Consider the following 21,792-nt stretch of genomic DNA (forward strand, 5'->3'; position numbering starts at 1 on the left):
AATAAAGTACTACATGCGAAATTTTATGGATGAACAACTTATAATCACGAGACCAAATAAAAATTTTAAAATCGAATCCTATAATGACTATTTCTATTACAATTATCTTCTTTTTTTTAATCAAAACCTCAACTCCACTAATCCATCATTATCAGGTTTATAGTTCACAGAATATAACATTACACTTTATAATAAAATTATTTGTTAAGAAATGGCTTAAAATTGGTAGTGGATTGTTGTTGTTGGTAGTGGGTTGTTGGTGGTAGTGGATTAGTGGATGGTTGTTGGTGTCCATTTTCAACCACAAATCTTTGCCAAAGTTTTGGACAATTATGTCCTTGAACTCTCTTATAAATAGAGAGGTTCATTAGCCATATTTATCATCCCAAACCAAGAGAGAGCAAAGCTTGTTCTTTGAAAGCTAGGATTTTAGCTTTCGGGTTTTCTATAGGGGTTGAGAGTTGTGAGGTTCTCGGGTTGTGTCTTGAGTGTAAAACACTTGTAATCTTCATCTTGTTATAGTGAAATTTCTTTTTCGCCTCTGCCCGTGGACGTAGGCATTAAAGCCGAACCACGTAAATCCTTGTGTTCACTTTATTTTTTCGTTCCGGTCAATTTACTTGTAGTCATATCGGAGTTCTCGAATCGATCCTTTCCGCAACAAATTGGTATCAGAGCGTAGTTGAAGGAGTGATAATATTTTCTGAATTGCCCTGTGACTGCAGCTTTGTCTGATCTTTCACATCAGGAAGAAAATATTATCATTCATTCAAAGGTTCCAAATTATGGCTACAAGTGTTTCATCGACTAAGTATGATGTCGAGAAATTTACCGGGAAAAATAGTTTCAGTTTATGGCGCATCAAGATGCGGGCAGTGCTGGTTCAACAAGGATTGCTAAAAGCATTGTCTGGTAAAGATAAATTACCAAGCACGCTTTCGGAAGAGCAAAAGGATGACATGCTAGAAAGAGCACATAGTGCTATTCTGCTATGTCTAGGAGATGAAGTGCTACGAGAAGTAGCGGATGAGAAAACCGCGTCCGGTTTGTGGCTCCGGTTAGAGAGCAAGTACATGACGAAGTCATTGACGAACCGGCTCTACCTCAAGCAAAGACTCTATGCCCTGAAGATGGAGGAAGGTACACCTGTTTCCCAGCACCTGGATAAATTCAATTCCATTATCATGGATTTGAATAATATCGATAACAAAATCGATGATGAGGACCAAGCAATAATTGTTTTGTGTTCTTTGCCTCCCTCGTATGAGAATTTTGTTGATACAATGATGTACGGTCGTGATGACCTGACTCTAGAGGAGGTGAAAAATGCCTTAAGTTCCAGTGAGTTGAGGAAGAAAATCACTGGTAAGGTGGTCGAAAACAATGAAGGCGAAGGCTTGGTTGCTCGAGGAAGATCCAAGGCAAAGGGTGGAAGTTCAAGTAAAAGCCATCCTAGATCGCAGTCCAAGAAGAGAATACAGTGCTACTACTGTAAGAAGTACGGGCACATGAAGGTAGATTGTCCGAAAAGGAAGGAGAAATCAGAATCACAGGAGCAACAAAATGATCGTGCGAATGTAGCTGATGCAGATTCTTCAAGTGATGCCGAGATCGTTCTTGCAGTATCCGACTCTTACGCTGGTGGGAGATGGATTCTTGATACGGGAGCTACATTTCATATAAGTACTTCGAAAGATGCATTCTCAACATACGAGAAGCATTCTGGTTCAGTACTAATGGGAAATGACCACGCATGTCAAGTCATGGGGATTGGCACAGTTCGTATAAAGATGTTTGACGGTATTGTTAGAACTCTAACTGATGTTCGGCACATTCCAGAAATGAAGAAAAATTTGATCTCTTTGAGTACGTTGGACAAGAAAGGCTTTCGGTACTCTGCTGAAGGTGGAGTTCTCAAGGTATTCTCGGGTGCTTTGACTGTGATACGTGGTAATTTGGAGCGGGGCCTTTACTTCCTCGATGGTTCCTCGGTTACAGGTGTTGCGGGAGTGTCATCATCAGATGATCTAGATTCTGACACCACGAAGTTATGGCATATGCGGCTCGGGCATATGAGCGAGAGAGGCTTATCGGTGCTAAGCAAACGAGGATTATTGTCTGGGCAGTGTACAGGAAAGTTGAATTTCTGTGAGCACTGCGTCTTCGGTAAGCAGACTCGGGTAAAGTTCAGCACTGGGATTCACAAGACAAAAGGCACAGTGGATTACTTCCATTCTGACCTTTGGGGGCCTTCTCCGACAATTTCTAAAGGTGGTTACAGATATCTGCTTACCTTTATCGATGATTACTCGAGAAAGGTTTGGGTGTATTTTCTGAAGAGCAAGTATGAGGTTCTCATCAACTTCAAGCAATTTAAAGCTTTGATCGAAAATCAAACAGGAAAGAAGATCAAGCGATTCCGGACGGATAATGGCTTGGAGTTTTGCTCAGGTGAATTCAATGAGTTCTGCAAAAATGAAGGAATAGTGAGACACCGCACTGTTCGTCGAACACCACAACAAAATGGAGTTGCAGAACGCATGAATAGAACTCTCTTGGAGCGAGCTCGTTGCATGCGATCAAATGCTGGGCTCGGTGAAGAATTTTGGGCTGAAGCTGTTAATACTGCTTGTTATTTGGTTAACAGATCTCCGTCAACAGCTATTGAGCTGAAGACTCCTGAGGAAGTATGGTCTGGTTCTCCTGCTGATTACTCTGGTTTAAGAGTGTTTGGCTGCCCTGCGTATGCTCATGTAAATGAGGGAAAACTCAAACCGAGGGCGAAGAAATGCATATTTCTTGGATACGGCCAAGGGGTGAAAGGATACAGGTTGTGGTGTCCTGATCCGGTTTCGTCCAAGTTCATCATCAGCAGAGATGTGACTTTTGATGAGTCATCCATGCTTCGATCCACCACAAATTCCCGGGAAAAGGAGGAGTCAGATAGAATGGGAGATCACGGTGTTGAGAAGCAGGTGGAGTGTCAGGTGGACGCTCCAATTCCTACGGAAGGTACTTCAGTCCAGGATGATCAAGTTGAGGTGCAAGATTCCGATGAAGATGAGTCACCTCAAGAAAAACCATATAGCATTGCCACTGGAAGAACGAAGAGACAAATCAAACCAAATCCGCGTTACGCTAATCTGGTGTCTTTCGCGCTCAGTGTGGCGGAGTCCATTGGTATAGAACCTTCCAGTTATAATGAGGCTGTCACGTGTGATGAGTCGGCACAGTGGGCAATTGCTATGAGTGAGGAGATAGAATCTCTTCACAAGAACCATACTTGGGAGTTGGTTAAGCCGCCAAGTAACCAGAAGATAGTTGGTTGCAAATGGGTCTTCAAGAAAAAGGAAGGCATCCTAGGGGTTGAAGCAACTAGATTCAAGGCACGATTGGTTGCTAAAGGCTTCACTCAGAAAGAGGGGATTGACTACAATGAAGTTTTCTCCCCAGTCGTAAAGCATTCTTCCATTCGTGTATTACTTGCCATGGTGGCCAAGTCTGATCTAGAACTTGAGCAGCTTGACGTAAAAACGGCGTTCTTGCATGGTGAGCTCGAGGAAACAATCTACATGCGTCAACCAGAGGGTTTTACAGTTCCTGGTAAAGAAGACCATGTCTGTCTATTAAAGAAGTCTTTATATGGATTGAAACAATCCCCAAGGCAGTGGTACAAGCGGTTTGATAGCTTCATGATTCAGCATGGTTACACAAGATGTGACTATGATGCTTGTGTCTATCATCGGAAGCTCTCAGATGGTTCGCACATTTATTTGTTGCTGTATGTTGATGACATGTTAATTGCTTCCAAAAACATGTCGGAAATCAACAAGTTAAAGTCGCAGTTGAGTGGTGAGTTCGAGATGAAGGATCTGGGTGCTGCCAAGAAAATTTTGGGCATGGATATTCACAGAGATCGCAAGGCGGGCAAGCTTCGTGTGTCGCAGAAGAACTACATTGAAAAGGTTCTTCAACGCTTCGGCATGGATAAAGCGAAAACTGTGAGTACTCCGTTGGCACCACATTTCAAACTCTCTGCAGAGTTGTCACCACAATCTGATGAAGAAAAGCAGCAAATGTCTCACATTCCATACTCGAGTGCAGTTGGAAGCGTGATGTATGCAATGGTTTGCACTCGTCCAGACATTTCACATGCAGTTAGTGTGGTCAGCAGATACATGAGTTGTCCTGGCAAGGAACACTGGCAGGCCGTGAAATGGATTCTCAGGTACTTGAGAGGTTCTGCAGATTTATGCTTGGTATATGATCAGAGTGACTGCACTAGCAGTGTCACGGGCTATGTGGACTCTGATTATGCTGGAGATCTGGACAAAAGAAGATCTCTGACGGGTTATGTTTTCACTTATTCTGGAGGAGCCATTAGTTGGAAAGCTGTGTTACAGTCTACCGTAGCCTTATCTACGACTGAGGCGGAATATATGGCGTTAGCAGAAGCAGTGAAAGAAGCATTGTGGATGAAAGGTCTAGTAAGCAGTTTGGGTTTACAACAGGATTTCACTGTTGTATTTTGCGATAGCCAGAGTGCCATACATCTGACTAAAAATCAGATGTTTCATGAACGGACCAAACACATTGATGTCAGATATCATTTTGTTCGGGAACATGTTACGCAAGGTGACATTGTTATCAGCAAGGTTGCTACCGAGAAGAATCCTGCAGATATGTTAACTAAGGTGATCCCTGCATATAAGTTCAAGCATTGCTTGGACTTGATAGGTATTCGGGATTGATTAGCGCCAGAGAGGCGTTTGGAAGAGGTGATCCAGTTCGAGGAATTCACTATGATGTTCAGCTTGGTAAATTTCAAGCCAAGGTGGAGATTTGTTAAGAAATGGCTTAAAATTGGTAGTGGATTGTTGTTGTTGGTAGTGGGTTGTTGGTGGTAGTGGATTAGTGGATGGTTGTTGGTGTCCATTTTCAACCACAAATCTTTGCCAAAGTTTTGGACAATTATGTCCTTGAACTCTCTTATAAATAGAGAGGTTCATTAGCCATATTTATCATCCCAAACCAAGAGAGAGCAAAGCTTGTTCTTTGAAAGCTAGGATTTTAGCTTTCGGGTTTTCTATAGGGGTTGAGAGTTGTGAGGTTCTCGGGTTGTGTCTTGAGTGTAAAACACTTGTAATCTTCATCTTGTTATAGTGAAATTTCTTTTTCGCCTCTGCCCGTGGACGTAGGCATTAAAGCCGAACCACGTAAATCCTTGTGTTCACTTTATTTTTTCGTTCCGGTCAATTTACTTGTAGTCATATCGGAGTTCTCGAATCGATCCTTTCCGCAACATTATTGAAATATAAAATCATTTAACATATTTATTAGGTATACAAATTTTGTTTGTTTCATTGTCAAGATATAAAATAATTTAAAAGCAAATTTTATAAAATAATTTGGTTTTTTTAAATTATGATTATTGTTTAATAAGCAAAAGTTAGGCTTATTGTCTTTTATTTCACAGTTGTGTTCCTTTAGTAAATCAATTTCATATATTTTTTTCAGATAAATAAAATAAAATTGTGAAAAACAGTAAGCAAGTAAAAGTCTCCTTTTGTCAAAGTGACAAAAACAAGAGTAAATTTGTTATAAAAGTTGCATGTCAACCAAAATGGAAACTAATATAACATTATTATCTACTAATTTCTATATTATACGTTAACCCACTAATCTAATACCCAATTATTTTACGAAATAATAATATATTATGTGAGTTTTTATCTATTTATTTTTATATAAAAATTTTTAAAAAAATATATACTTAATGAAATTTGAATTCAACTAATACTTTATTTAATTTTTTTTATTTTTTTATAAATATATTTGTTAAATGAAAATTATTTCCATAGTAACTTAAATCTAGTAAAAATAAAGATATTGCTATTCTTTTTTAATTGATATAAAACACTCAACCACAGATATAAATTCCATTTTTCACAAACTCAATAACATTACCAATAACCAATCAAACACATAAATCTTTTTTTTTTAATTAAATATTAATTATATCTCGAAACTGACATCCAAATTCAAATATCAAACAAATTCATCATCATCCTTGAAGGTTATTTAGCAAAGAATGGGGCAATTCAATCGTCAATGAATGAAAAAAAGGACAATAATATAATAATATAAACACAATACTATCTTTGAACCACAAATTGATCCAAAACTATCAAAATATTAAAAACAAACAATCAGAGAGAGAAGTTCAGGTTAGTTGAGAAAAGCTAGAAATTCAAAGACATGGATGATAATGAAGCATATAGAGGGGTTTTATAAAATTATTTCCCATGACAGAGTATAAATATTACCCTGGAAGCTGGAAATATACGAGGTGTTCAAGAAAATAACCTATCCCATCTTTCTTGGGACGACTACGGCTTTTGTTTCCACTTCATCTGAGCAGTCACTTGAAACTTCTTTTTTATTCTTTTTTGAGCAGAAGCACGGCTCCATGAATGCTGTCAGCGAGCTACTACTGGTTAATAATCTCGTCCTTTGTATTGCATGTCCTGCCAAAACATAGTTCCAGTTTCTATTAGGATTCCCACAAGGAGTGCAATGTTTTTGGTACTAAATGAAATACCAATACTGGTTTTTTCGAGGAAAAAAGAAGAAACTAGTCTATATTTATCACGATGTGAAAACCTAACCCGGTCAACATGAACCTAAACCAGACCTAACCCCTATTGACCATAAAAGGCCGACAAGCCGAACAAAAATGACAAATCCAACCTGCCTAATTGATAGGTCTAGTTCCGGTGCTACTCAAACTCAGAAGCGAGTGCTAAATGGGAGTCCGTGCCCAAAAGGGATATGCCAAATATTTTCATGTTCCATTGTGTATTTTAAGGTGAAATGAAGAGTTGGGAGTAACTATACAATTTTCCCTTCAGAGCAAACAAATGAAATTTAGGACGTAGTTTAAAGAAAATTCTCTAGTGCCATGTTCGGGAACAAGATTTTGAAATTTTGGATTTGGATTCGGTTTGCTATACAAATTGTAATAAAGAAATGCATACGTTATGAATTTTCAATATAAATATATATTTGGAAAGTATAAAAGAATGAATTTGTGAAATAAATAAATTCCTTAAAAATTTCAAATTCACGACTAAATAGGTATCCAACAAATCCATGGATTTGAAAAGTATTCATGAATGCTACACTTGTATGTGTGATACTCAATTTATGCTATTTTTTGAAATCCTGATTCCCAAACGCTACCTAAAAGTAATTCTCCGCAAAGCATCATTTGCAACCATGCAAGTAAATGGGATTGTTTTCTAAAAATGCTAACTTGAGAGTGTCGTAATCATCGTGCTAAAGATAAATGAACCAACAAATCTACACAACAAAATCAAAGACTTTTCAGGACCACTTACCGGTTGGTAGTACATCACTTGCCGTTGCCCAAGAAGCATCGGTTGCCCATACTGCAAATTTGAAGAATATAAAATAATAAATAAGCATATCAAGATGAATCAATAAGATAAATAGTAAATTATTGTTAAGGTTGCCCACCTGAGGTCCAGTTGGATGAAAATAAGCTTGCGGTGATTGCATTGGAGCCACTTGTGGATTGAATACAACAGGCTGGTGCCCAGGAAAGGAGGGTCCAATCTACAAAAACCATGTGATCATCAACAACAATACACAGGTAGAGTAACAACAATACCAAAGTTTACCATCCCATTTACTAATATATATATATGATAGTATACCAAAGTTTACCATTGTATTTACTAATATATATAATGCTGAATCAAGTTACAACATCCTGTTAAAAATGACCGTATACAAGATTATTTATTAAAAGAGGTTACAGGTTTTAGTGAATATCCTATTGAGCGGAAAGAAAAAGATCACATGTACATGGCTATACCAGATCTAAGATGAATATAGGTTGAATCCAAGTAGTACTTTTTCCATGCAAGTCAATTCAACCTAACTTAACCCACATAAACCATTAACCAATTTCAACGTAATAACAAGAAACAGGAAAAGTAAATGCTAACTTGCTATACTGTACCATTTACCATTCCCTTGACTCGGTTATCACACTGCAGAAATAAGTGCCATTAAAGAATAAAAACAACTGTGTAAAAGCTCCCCTTAGAGCTCAGAGGTAACAAGTCATACTCAAGAGTTCCAGCATTGATTTATTATGTATCAATCTATATAACTCGAACTCAATAAGAGTGCCGAGACAAGTATGAGTCCGACACAGGCATGTTCAATTTTTCTAAGTTTTTCCATCTATTGGGAAGGTCCTTGGAGGGTACTCATACTCATGTTCAAATATGTATCAGACACAGCATCAAGCAAAATGAAATTTGAAATAACATAGGTATTAGTCATTAACAGATACATGATACAAGTAACCAAGGAAAAACTTTGGGAACAAGACTTAGTAATTTCAGTATACAGTGACATGGGGGAGCTTTTAGATTCATAAATTTGGTGGGGAAAAAAACCTAGGTGATGCAACAGTTGTAGGTCTTACTTGCAAAATCAGTGGTCATAAAAATTGCAATTATTCTCAAGCAACTTACCCCAAAATTAACAGGCATGTGCATATGTGGTACAGGAGACACTGGTGTTTGATAGTAGAATGAGCCATCGGAGACGGGGGATGGGGGCCTAACAGACGTTTGAGATGGTGTGAAACTCTTTGCATTAGGGTTGAGTTTGAACTCCTGAGCATTAAGCATGTTAAATTTGTGAGAAGAAAAACCAAAGGCAAGCACAGATCATGTTAAAGGGTAAACAAAATAACTGCTAAGATTCGTCATAGTATAGAAAATCTATATTGCAGTCATCTTATCACACACACCTGAAAGGAAAAAGGAAAGATAACATACCTTCGCATGGGGGTTCAGTGTTGACTTCTCAGAGGATAATGAACCCATTGATGAACTTGGGGATAAGCCAGGGCCACTAGAAGCTGAGGAAACAGCAACACAATCTGAATTTGATGGTTTAGAACTACCAGGTTGTCCACGGGTGTTTACAGAAGGTGTTTCACCAGTCACTTTGCTAGAAGCTGGACCTTCTGCGAGATCACCGGAAGCACTTGGTTTTTCACTAACCTTCGATAAAGAACTAGACTGGGCATGAGTAGTAGAATTCAAGGATGGCACAGCTTTATCAGATCCATCTAACTTGTCACACAATAATGACTGGGAATCTGCATTAAAAATTGCTCTCATAATAAAATAACCAGCTGCAGCAGCAAGATTAAGTGCAGATCGATGGTGTATAAAGCAAGATTAAGCATACTCACCGATAGAATTTGACAACTGAGGGTCCTCAGATGGCTGCATAATAAGGAACAAGAATTCAAACAGAGAACATACAAATTAGAAGCAAATAAACTAGAACCAGGAGCACTAGAACAAAGAAATCCTATGGTGATATGGATTAGTCATGGAAGTAAAAGCAATAAAAAATAGCTAGTTCCACATTCACTGTACAAGATTTGCTTATACATGGAAGTTCAACTTACAGACAGCTTTTCAGTAGACTCTTTAGCATCCTTGCTTCCTCCATGTTCACCAAGCAAATTGTCTTGGATCCTATATTACAAGTGTTTAAATCAGGAAAAATAAATAGCTAGCACCTAAATTATGTCCAGAGAACTGATCATTATTACTATACATATAATATTGCCTTAAACTTAACAGAAAGAAGGAATCCAGAATATAATCAGTAAAATATAAATCATAGGCATGTCAAAAGGAAAATTAAATTAAATACCTGCTTTCACTGTCAGATACAGAGAAACTTTCAGAAGGAATTTCAGATGCCAGCTGTTTGGCCTCATCATTAAAGTCAGTATGGTTCAAATCTGCACCGATGGCTGCTTTGGAAGATGGTGCCTCATCCTACAATCCGAAAAAACAGAAGTCGGTTATAAAGGTAAAGGATCAAGAAAGGAGTTAATAAATGCAAATACAAACACATTGGATGATATGACCATCTTTTATAGCACTTTGTAACTGGCATGGAACTAACATTTTAGCATTATATCAAATAAAAACCATTACTAGGTTTCCAACAATTAAATTGATCTGACCATCAAAATGCAGTCAGAGAAAATTATATTTAGGAAGCGCTATGATGTCTGAAAAGAAAAACATCAGAATAATGGCATTGTTGAAGCAAGTACCTGAGTAAGTAAACCAAAAGACATAAACCTTGAGCACAGTATCTACTAAATAAAATTAATCAAACTTGAGCAAAAGTATAGAAGATTCAAGCAACAAACTCCATGATCAGAAGCTTGAACTAAATACGATGAGTGTTTCCATCTCAAAATGTACTCCCATGGGGTAAAGGATCTCCCTAGATGCCTAACACATACTTGTTGCTTCTAACAACCAAACTGAAGTCCTTGAACTCTCAACTCAGTCGAATTATCAGCTCCCTCCGCATTCAAATTCCATAAACATTTAAGCAGCTTCACGCATGTTCAATCTACCCATTCTTGCCAACAAGAAAATTAAGATTCACTTTGTCTAAGTAGTAATTGAAAGAACAAAGAACGCCAACCAGGAATGCATGATAACCTTCTCAACTAATGTCGTTTATGATAAACTTCAGCAAGCATTCTAAAATTAACTGACCCACATCAACCAACTAATCTACCTCCCAAACCAAATTAACATCAAAAGAAAATCCATTGAGATCAGTATTCAAGTAAAGAACCATTACCACCATAAGATCCAATACCCAGTTTCTTCATCAAGAAAATAAAAAACAGTTATGCTTCTAATCTTGTTATTTTATTTATCCTCTTTTAGTCTACTGACAGTGCATAAAACCTATTTAAGTTGCTGGTTTATTTTTTGAAAGAGAAGACACAACCTAAATATGGTTTAGATGCAAATAATCACTATATATAGAAATATATATGTGCATTTAAAGAAGAAAAAAACAAGAATATCCCAAATCCCAGACGCCAATAGTTACCACAAAAGAAGTGCTTGATGACATTCGAACTCCCTCATTTCTTTGCAAACTGGTCAAATCCACTGGCCCTCTACTGAGAGAATCAGAAGAATCTCCAAAGGTCTCAATATTTTGGGAATCCAACAAAATGTCCTCCTCTTCTTCATAACCGCTATCATCAAACCCTCTACCCCTATAAACCGAGGAATATCTCATCTCCTCGTCAATATCAAAATTATCATGAAGATCTAAGCCTCTCTCCTGTCATAAAATCAAATGCAAAGCACGAGAAAATTTTAGAGACAAATTAACTAATCAAAAAACTTAAAGAGGCAAATAATTCATTTAGGCAAACCTCTGCTAAATGTAGGTCCCGGGTCTCCTCACCCTCAATCTCTCTTGCTATTCTCATTGCTTCCTTCTCCAACTCTCTCATTTGAGGACCTCTCTCAAGTTTTGTTGTGTAAAGTTCCTCATTGAAAGTACTTTTTACACCAAATAGCTTTTGATTGGTTTCAAACTGATCCCAGTTCCTAATAGTGCAATTTTATATGTATATCAATATGAAGTTAATATGAAAAAGAGGAATGTTATAGATATTAACTGGAAAAAAAAAAAAGGAATTACAAAAAACACATGATCATCAAAGATTTGCTGCAAGTTTTTTAAAGCTCACAAAAATTCTAACATCAACAACAAAATCAGGCTCCGCTTGATTATTGCAACAAGATCCATTGAGGATAGAAAAAGATAAAAAATTCTTGACACAATAGATTAGCACAACAAAAGAGATCTAAAGCAGCATCTCCTTAAACTAATCTCACAGATTCAAAACTCAATTTAGAATTCATGTTTTAGGACATCATTGATTCTCTCAATGCTAAAACCACTAAAGAAAATTTCCCTAACACCTTGAAATTTCTGACATCTATTTTCCAGACAAATTTATTAATGGGGAAATAACAAGGTAAGACAACTGAAAACAAATGAATCTATTATATAAAAATAGAGATCTAGCAGAAATAATAAAAACAAAATGGATGCAAGTGGGCAGAAGTAATTCGGAACAATAAAGCTATCACAAGACATTTTTGAAAGGAAAGAGCATTATTGCAACCTATTCCACGAGCCAGAAAAAATATTTTCTAGCTCAGGACATTGGGGATAATCTTCATCAGGAACCCAGGGCTCCAGTTCTCTCTCCAACCCAACATGACGGGATTGTGATATCACAGAATCTATCAAAAGTTCCTGCTGTTTTTCATGCTGGAGCTCACTTGCAAATCCATCACTGGTTACAGCCACATCCTGGAACCAAATTATGAACAAGCAAATTAATATTGAAGAAACAAAAAATAAAAAAAACTAGCAATATTTTGTTTTAGCCAAGTTCAAACATTTCAAGTATCATTCAGAATGATCTAACTGAAACATATTCTTTAAATCTTTTGATAAACTACTTGATAATTCATCTCTCACTGGCAACTTGACTAGGGATGGAACTCTAAAGATAAGAAAAATCGCAAAACCTTTGCTATAACTTGCACAAGTTCTTTGGCAGGTATAATTAAAATCTTTGTGGGTGCCTTGCTAATGAACTCTGTAACAGCCTTGTTTCCTTGCAAAGTACCATCCTTTACCAAGCGAGCCATTTTCAAGACTATTCCTGAAGTGGCAACAGAGTGGATGTTAAGAAGATGAGCCATTTTTTCGAAGTTCACTTTATCTGCTTATGAATTCTATGTGAACCAAGCTCAATTTTTAACACTAATTACAGATGCATAATATTTAAAAAAAAGATGCCATACCAAAATCTTTTTCTGCATCAGTTGCATGAAATATTCCAGAGTAAATTGATCCATTTTTCAAATGAACTTCCACCATATGCCCAATAAGACATGTGGTCATATAAACTAACCGATCACGAGAAGAACTCTCATAACCTCCAGTCTTCCCACCAGACAGTGAGCCTACACCAAGTAGCATTCTTAGATGAAGATAATAGCTCAATAATGAGAAATTTGCATAAGAGAATGTTCACCTGTAGCCTGTATTCTTCCCTGATTAGATTTTCCTGACTGCACCTTACTCTCCAACCTAGCCCCACCCTCTCTATCACCTCTTCGACGAGCAAATCCATTAGAAGAAGATTTGGGCAAAAGTGCTTGTGGGATGTTCATCTCAGAAGGAAAAAGAAGCCCCTAAAGAACAAGTTTTTAGTATAAAATCAAGACTTCTAAAATCCAATTCTAAAACATAAGCACTTAATCTTTTAAATTTAAGCATTTTAGTGATAGAATTAGCAAAATAGCTTAAAACAAGACACTACTAAATCTAAGATCAAGCCAATAAAATAGCAGATCTCCTGTGTCTTGCCGTTATTCCATGAAACCCATACATACAAGTGATAGAATTAGCCAAAATGTAAAAGCAATGTGCTTTTCCTGGTAGCCACATCAATTATAAAATTCCAGGGCTCTCTTCCAAACTCATTGACCTTAAAACATTTATCTCTCAGACCAGTACTGAATAAAGCTTTAACAATATACCGAATATACCCTATCCTCATACTGTTAATCTAAAGCTTTCCACCTATAAATGTAGCATAAATCTCTAGGATTAACCGGCAACTCAATGGTCCATCTTCATATATTCTGCTAGTTCTATACACAGAAATCCTATCATTCATTCAAATACATAAAGAGACAGTTCCTGAACTTCTTATATACGTTACTAGAAAAAAATTATAGACACATACACCCTACAAGTAAACAACAGAGGAACCAAAGGTTATAGATTACTCGAAGGAAATTCATACAGCAATGAAAGCAGTTGAGAGAAATCAAGGTCAGTTTAACGTCACAAGCTTGCATGAAGGAAGACATGGTAAAATACACAAATAGATTTGGCTGAGAATAGAGCACAATTGTTGCAAGCAAAATTTCACAAAAAGAGCAGGGATTTTAATCAGCTTGTGAAGGATATCAGACCCTGCTTCTTAACAATAGTTGGCTAATGTCCGAAATGATTGCATAAGAACCCAAAAGTTTTGCAATTCAAATTTTCAAATAACTTCGGTTTGACAGATGCATTTTCCCAAACCAACCGCTCATTAAGATACCAAAACTAGGCAACACCACTCTTTAGCTAGAAGTTAACAAGCTGCTTTGTCATTGGCAAATAAACTAGTTATATAGCTTCCTAGCGGTGACAAAAAAGTACAAAAGAATAGCTACCTTTTTTGTATATGTTCCACCCACCCACTTCTTATGAGTTGTGATAAATACAACTACATGAAATAGAAAACCAGATTTTATTCATCGAATTAGCTAAGATCAACCACAAAATCAAATAAATAAGCCAAAAATGCAAACGCCTAACCTAAAGTCTACCCAATATTTCAACTACCAAATCAACGCAACGCAAATCCAAATAAGCATCAATTGCAGAGTTAAAAATACAATTTACAAAAAAATAACTACAAAACTTTCATATGTAAAACCCTAAATTAAATTCTATAATAGAAGCCAAATAACCCTAAAATATAACTGATAAGTGCATTCGCATTCAGATTTTTCAACAATAAATAGAAAAAACAACATTAGAAAACGAGAGAGGAAACGCGATCCTTACCTTAGAAAACTTAATTAATCGATAATTTCAGCAGGGAAAAAAAGAAGAAGAAGAAGAAGCGGTAGCTTATCGGGGTTGAGAAGGAGGGGATTGGGAACCAGTAAGTTAGGGTTAACGAGTCAGGGTTTTTAAAAAAAAAAGGATCCAAAAAGGGGGTAAAAAGAGAGAGATCGAAGCTCGAAATACAAGCGACGAGGGAAAGAGAAAGGAAAAGGGAGAGAGCTCTCGATTGTGATCAAGCGAGAGAAAAATTGGAGTTTCAAAAGAGTTCTCTTTTTTCAAAAAAAACAATTCTTTTTTTTTTTGAAGAGAATCAAAAAACTAGAGAAAATAAAGAAGAAATATATATTTATATATATATACAGGGAGAAAATTATGAATTGAAAATTATTTTATATTTAGGTCAAATTGCATAGAAAGTACCTGTATTATATGTATTTGACAATTTAGTCTCTTTTTACTATAACTTGATCATTTCAGCCCCCATATCAATTTTTCTAAATTAATTTTATAAAATTAATTGGCAGAGTTTACTTTTTTCTAACAATTGATGTTCATCTTTGTATCAATACTACACTTTAAAATCCTTAATTAAGTTGGTTTATAAGATGGGTTCGAGTATGCTAAATTACATTATCATCCTATTTATGGGTTGGGGAAGGGTTATGGATAATTTTAGATAATATGTCAAAAAGAACAACTATCATTAGAACCCACAACGAGATTATTCCAAAAAAAATTGATATTAAATGTATAATATTTGTCCAATAGTATAAAAATATCAATATAACATATTTTACAAATAATCTACGTCCAATAATTTGATAATATTAAAGGATAAAAAAATTTAAAAAAAATACACTTTTTAGAAATTGGTAAAAAGGTCTTTCTAGTCTTTCAAAAATTAGGAGCAGTTTAATCTATATCAAATTTGGAAGTGAATAACTAAAGACAATTAATTATAGTGTTAATGTTTCTTTTGTCAATTTCACATAAATTAGATTGGTATAATAACAAATTTAGCTTTCATAATTTACACATTCTATCAATTTAGTCCTGATTTAACAAAATTTGTTGAATTTTTAAGAATCAATACCAAATTAACAAAATATGTAAACATTGAGGGCTAAATTTGTTACGATATCAATCAAAATTATGCACAATTAACGAAAGACATCAACGTCATGATTAATTATCCTTAATTACTTGTTTTCAAAATTTACAATAATTAAATTATCTCAATTTTTTTGAGAGACTAATTTAATCAATTTTGAAATTAAGAGGGATTGGAAAGTTTTTTCACCATAAAATTTATATAATTAAAAAAGACTTTTAAGTGGGAGAATACACTTAAAAAGTAGACTTTATAGAATTTCACCTTATTTCATGATGGTAAAGTGGTAAAGATTTCCTACACCCAAATTTATGCTAATAACGCAGGTCCTATTCTCCTATTGGCTACTGTCATTTTCTGGTCTCTCTCTTTATGGTCTCCCATTTTGCTCCGCTACTTCTTTTCATAAAAATAGGTTACATTTTTTTAATAAATATCGTTTTTTATTAATTTATAAAATAAATATATTTAATTTCTTAAAAATTCAATATAAATATAAAATGTGAATATTTTAGAAAAATTCAAATAAAATGCTATTATATAAGTTTTTATGGGCAAATTTCTAAGTAAAGAGGACTATATTGATCAAACAAAAGATTTAAAATGTGTTTGATAAATAAAAAAAATTAAGGATTAATTTTATATTATAGTATTTTTTATAGTAAAAATTAAGCACAAAATATAATTATTTTATTTGATAATATTAAATTTTGATTTTTAAAAATTCATTTTTTCATAATTTTAATCTAATTAATATGATAGTATTTATTTTATTTTAACTGGTTTTGGATAATAATCAAAAGATAAAATTTGAATATTTTAATTTTACTAAAATGATGAAATAATTTATTTTTAAAAAAAATTGACAAATAAAATTAATTTAATATTTTCCACATTAAATGATTAGTATTTGTCTATTTATATTATTTTAAAAAATTAAATATATATTAATGTGTACAAATAAATTTAAATAAAAATACATTTATTTTCCAATTAAAACATCAAGTAGAATTAAATCATAATAAAATAAATTGAAAAATATTTTATTCAAGTCCAACCAGAATTTAAATTAAACATATTCAGAGGGACTAATAAGTAAATAACCCAACATGTTTAACACCAAAAATTCTTTTCTTTTTTTCAAAGATTTGGGGGAAAAAATCATAAAGGCATTTGTTGCTTTGATTCCATTTTTTTTCTCCAAAAGTTGCATCAATTCATTAATATTCTTTAGACTTTTTAATCTTTTAGGGCTCAATGATTAAAAATTCATTGCATGCTAAAATATTTTTTTTTAATTATAAAAGGGTAAATCCATAAATGGTCATTAAACTATTTACGCATTTTATTTTGGTCATTGAATTTTTAATTTTCCAATTTAATCATTAAATTATTCAAAATAATTTTTTTTATCATTTAATGTCAACAGCATTTGTTATTTAACAAAAATGATTATGTGGACTTTTTTTATTGGTCTAATAGTATATTTAGCCCTCTGTTATTAACATGTTCTATCAATTTGATCCTAAATAAAAAATAATAATAAATTTAGTCCTTAATATTTACAAAATTTATCATAGTTCAAATTCTAAAACAATCAATAAATTTATCCCTTTACATTTACAAAATGATGAATTTAATTTTTTTTTTAAATTTTGTAAACCTCAAACATACATGCACTGATGCACTAGTAGATTTTGATGGATATGGGAATCGTTCGCATGAAAATAATGATGAAAAACACATGTTCAATCACAGTATTAATCATATAGTGAAATAGAAACAAAAAATAGAGAAGTAAAGAGAGATTTTGCACATAGTCGTTTGTTAACGCGATTCGGAATCAATCCTATTTTGCGAAGCCTCGCTTAGTAAATAATTATTATTCAATAATCTTTTGGATCGCTTATTAGTTCAAGCACAATCTATCATTATACAAAGAAAGAATCGCCTCAACATCAACCCCAATTATTACAAATAAAGTTTATTTGCTTATTAAAACAACATTCAATAAAGCCCACGTAAAAAAAAAAGCCAACATATAAATATGTTCATGTTGTCTCGTATCTTGACTGATCATGACTGATCAGGTCACTGAACAAATATTATTAGAATTTAATATTTAGTAGAAAAAAGTTTTTTAAATTAAAATATAACATATAATTAAAGATAAATAAATAGCAGATAGATGAGATATATTTACAGGGGCTAATTTACCCCTTTCTTTAGTAAAAAAATGCAAATTGCAGTCTCACACTTTGTATAGGAGCCTCTATGGTCCTTTTACCATGGACAAGGCTTATAGGAAGCAACTAAAGCCGTTTCCAGGTTCGAAGGGGGTTGATGTTGATGGTCAGGAGAAAACTTTTGTGGCAAAACATGTTGAAGGAGAGCGCCCCGTGGTCGCTGAACCGCAAGTCAAAGGCAAGACTAAGGAGGAAGTGAAAGCAAAGGTATCCCAACCGGTTAGCAATCCTCCACCAGATCATTTATAAAATTCAATATGACCTGCAATCTCCCTACATATCATCTTTGCTTCACTAGCTAACTTTATGCTCTTAGAAATTACAAGCCCTGTTTGCTTGTGTGTGGATGAAGGTTCATATGTCTTGGCATCCTCTTCCTTGCCTAGTGATAAGGCCTCCTTAGCAGGCATTACGTTTCCCCACCAAAATTCCCGCAAAATCCCATGCATAAGATCCCAATAACTACGTTCTCTACACACGCGGAATATCGTGCTTCCATTTGGTGTCCAACAATACAAATCAACCCATTCTCGATCCATTACCTCCATTTGACCCTGAACCTGAGGCATATAATAGAATGGCATGGTTGACCACGGTAGAGCACTCTGGGGTTTACCTTTGTTGTAAGGACACTTCACTTCCAAGATACCACCTCCAGGAAAACAACCAAGAAGACCATCCGGTGATCCACCAAGCCAATCAAACTTCTCTTTTGAATGGATAGCGAATCCTAAAGAGCTAACCTCATGACCTGTGATACTTTTGTACCTCTCAATAGCAGTTACTTCATTGAGCACACCCCATTCCATAGCACACCTAGTAGAAGATTCGAGAACCTGTGTTTCAGCTGCGAAAACTTTTTCGTGCCAGAGTTCAGAGCGGCGCTTTCCTTTCCAAAAACCCAAAGCTGTACTAAAGGTACTTGTCGTTAGCTTGTTCCTACGAAGGGCAAACCATTCATCTGAGCGTTGAGGTGCATCAAATGGGGTAAGGTTGACAGCCAGCACTATCGATGTTGGGGCACGAACAGTAAGTGAAGTGTTTCGAGAGAAATGCGTAGTGCTGGTGGAAAGGGTTCTTTGACATCCATTTCTCCACCTGTTCATGGACCAAGGAACCATAGCTTTGTGATGAACAGCACGAAATCTAGTCATGTAGCAATTGCTCATTGTGAAGAAGGATAGCTGCTTCATTTTGACATGAGATCCAATAAAAGCAATGCAAATTTTAGACAGATTTCAGGACCAAATGAGAGAAAATAATTAGATAGGTTTCCTACATGAAGTTCTGTTTACCATAAATATAGACAAAAATGAAAAGCATACAAAAACCCATGCAATAAACTTATTCTAAAATGGTAAAGATTAAGTTTGGTTACAAATCCATGGTACAACAAAAACTACTAATGAAGTTTCAAACCAACTTCTTTTCTTGCAAGTTGTGATCAATATACAATATATTTTAAAGCAAGTTAAAGTGGTAACGATAGAGGCCCCTATACTAAGAGTCAAATTGCATTTTGCCCTCTCTACTAAAAAGATAGGAAAATTAGTCTTTGTAGGTTAAATCGAAAGAGTAAATTCATTATTTCTATTAAAAACTTCATCTATTTGTACTTTTGAAAACTGGTGTGGATGACGTAATAACCAAATAATGACACGTAATGTGTCATGTGTACCTTATGCTGACGTACATGGACCAATTTTTAATTGTAGATATGGATGAAAACAGAGGCCGGTTTGCTCTTGATCTAATGTACAGGAACTAATTTGCCCTTTTTTTTTTTTGGTAGAGGGTGCAAAATACAATCCGACTCCTAATACATAGGCCTCCATGATACTTTTACCAGTTAAAATAAATTGGGATATCCCTGACATTTAAGCATACATAATTGGAAAGAAAATAAAACTTTCAATTAGCCATAGACATCAAACATGAAGTTTAAAAAATGATAAAAACTATTTTCAAAATCGGTGGTTTGCAATTTGCAAAACCAACTAATTATTTATTTTCTTAACAAAGCAGTCCTTGAGGGCAATTGCATCCAAAAAGTAACTATGTCGGCGCATAATTGTAAATTGGAAACTTTTCACAAATGACCCAAAAATTCTCTTTCTTTTTATTTAGATTAGGAGCTAAATAAAAACTTTGCACACTACAAGCTAAATAAAAAAGGACACAAGAATAACTACCTTTTTCCTATATGTGCCACCCACTTCTTATGAGTTGTGATAAATACACCTACATGAAATAGAAAACCAGACTTTATTCATCAAATAGCTGAGATCAACCACAAAATCAAACAAATAAGCCAAAAATGGGTAAAAGTACCACGGAGAGACCACTATACTAAGAGTCAGATTATCTTTTGTCCTCTCTATTGAAAAAGAATGGACAAATTAGTCCCTGACATTAAATCAAAGAACAAATTAGTCCTTTTTGTTAAAATTTTCGTCCATTTATACTGTTAAAAATTAACATCGCTGACAGAATATCTAAACAGTGCCACGTGACCTATCATGTCTACCTATGCTGACGTACAAAGACTAACGTATCCATTTTTTAAATAAAATGGGCAAAATGCAATCCGATTTATAGTACAGGGACCTCTGTTGTATTTTCTTACCACCAAAAATGCAAACGCCTGAACCTAAAGTCTATCCAATATTTCAACTTCCAACAAAGAAATCAATGTAAAGGGTTATCCAAATAAGCATCAATTATAGAGTTAAAAGTACAATTTACATAAAAATAACAACAAAACTTCCATATGTAAAACCCTAAATTAAATTCTATAACAGAAGCCAAATAACCCTAAAAAATATCTGCTAAGTGCATTGACATTCAGATTTTTCAACAATAAATAGAAAAACAGCATTAAAAAATGAGAGAGGAAACGCTACCGCTTATAGGAGTTGAGAAGGAAAGGATTGGGAATGAGTGAGTTAGGGTTAACGAGTCAGGGTTTTTAAATAAAAAGGATCCAAAATGCGGTAAAAAGGAGGGAAATTAACAAGAATGTATATATATAGATATAGATATAGATAGATAGATAGATATACAGGGAGAAAATTATAATTGAAAATGAATTTTATTTTTGGGTCAATTTTGTATAAGAAGTCCCTGTATTATACGTGTTTAACAGGTTTAGTCTCTTTGACTATAACTTGATCATTTCAGTCTCAATGTCAAATTTTTTAGGTTAAAATATACCACAAGTCCTTGTACTCTTCTCAAATTTGGAATTTAGCCTTTATACTTTTATTTTTAGGAATTTATTTCTTCTATTTTTTTCAGATTTCAAAATTTAAATAGAGTTGTTAACACTGTTAAATTTATTGATGTGACATTTTAAAATAAAAATAATAATCACTTGATAGTCATGTAACTTAAAAAATAGCATTTTAATGAATTTGAATTTAGTAAAATAATTTTAATAGTATTAATAATTTGACCTAAATTTTCTAAAATAGAAGTATAAGGACTACATTCTAATTTTACAAATAGTACATGGACTTATGCATTGTAATGAAATAGATTATATTTTTTAATAAATATCATTTTTATTTAATTATAATTCTCAAAGTTTAAAAAAAAGTCTAAAATTGTAAATGTTTAGGGCTAAATTTATTGAATTTTTTAGAATTAGAACTAAATGATAAATTTTGTAAACATTGAAAGACTAAATTTGTTATTAGACCAATAAAAAAAATCTGTCAGCTTTCTACTAAGTATTTAACTGTGGGCGACTAAAATTATAAATTTTGAAAACTCTGATGATGACATTGAAAGTTTTTAAAATTGGGTGACTAAAATAAAACCTATCCAAAA

At 34.3% G+C, this 21,792-nt stretch overlaps 2 protein-coding genes across 8 annotated transcripts; both read right to left on the reverse strand.

Moving 5' to 3' along the window:
* Positions 1 to 6,112: 6,112 nt before the first annotated feature.
* On the reverse strand, positions 6,113 to 14,933 carry LOC121230838 (polyadenylate-binding protein-interacting protein 3). Of its 2 annotated transcripts, XM_041116312.1 has the most exons (16): positions 14,602 to 14,924; positions 14,205 to 14,257; positions 13,010 to 13,169; positions 12,777 to 12,938; positions 12,498 to 12,634; positions 12,086 to 12,276; positions 11,324 to 11,501; positions 10,990 to 11,229; positions 9,775 to 9,902; positions 9,524 to 9,593; positions 9,302 to 9,335; positions 8,880 to 9,205; positions 8,571 to 8,714; positions 7,540 to 7,638; positions 7,401 to 7,451; positions 6,113 to 6,527 (listed from the first exon to the last, which is right to left on the reverse strand). In XM_041116312.1, the coding sequence occupies exons 3-16, from the start codon at positions 13,146 to 13,148 to the stop codon at positions 6,498 to 6,500; spliced, it is 1,929 nt and encodes a 642-aa protein (XP_040972246.1). In that variant the 5' UTR covers positions 13,149 to 13,169; positions 14,205 to 14,257; positions 14,602 to 14,924; the 3' UTR covers positions 6,113 to 6,497. The 2 variants fall into 2 exon arrangements, with proteins under 2 accessions (XP_040972246.1, XP_040972245.1); XM_041116311.1 differs by lacking the exon at positions 14,205 to 14,257 and having other exon boundaries at positions 14,602 to 14,933.
* Positions 14,934 to 17,763: 2,830 nt separating this feature from the next.
* LOC107960299 (uncharacterized) lies at positions 17,764 to 21,016 on the reverse strand. Of its 6 annotated transcripts, none has more exons than XM_041116313.1 (4): positions 20,865 to 20,992; positions 20,293 to 20,367; positions 20,154 to 20,202; positions 17,764 to 19,145 (listed from the first exon to the last, which is right to left on the reverse strand). In XM_041116313.1, the coding sequence occupies exon 4, from the start codon at positions 19,128 to 19,130 to the stop codon at positions 18,201 to 18,203; it is 930 nt and encodes a 309-aa protein (XP_040972247.1). In that variant the 5' UTR covers positions 19,131 to 19,145; positions 20,154 to 20,202; positions 20,293 to 20,367; positions 20,865 to 20,992; the 3' UTR covers positions 17,764 to 18,200. The 6 variants fall into 6 exon arrangements, with proteins under 6 accessions (XP_040972247.1, XP_040972248.1, XP_016752103.2 ...); XM_041116314.1 differs by having other exon boundaries at positions 17,764 to 19,148; XM_016896614.2 differs by lacking the exon at positions 20,293 to 20,367 and having other exon boundaries at positions 20,865 to 21,016.
* Between the last annotated feature and the right edge of the window lie 776 nt (positions 21,017 to 21,792).

The sequence above is a fragment of the Gossypium hirsutum genome, chromosome A06, assembly GCF_007990345.1.
Source record: "Gossypium hirsutum isolate 1008001.06 chromosome A06, Gossypium_hirsutum_v2.1, whole genome shotgun sequence".
Lineage (NCBI taxonomy): Eukaryota > Viridiplantae > Streptophyta > Magnoliopsida > Malvales > Malvaceae > Gossypium > Gossypium hirsutum.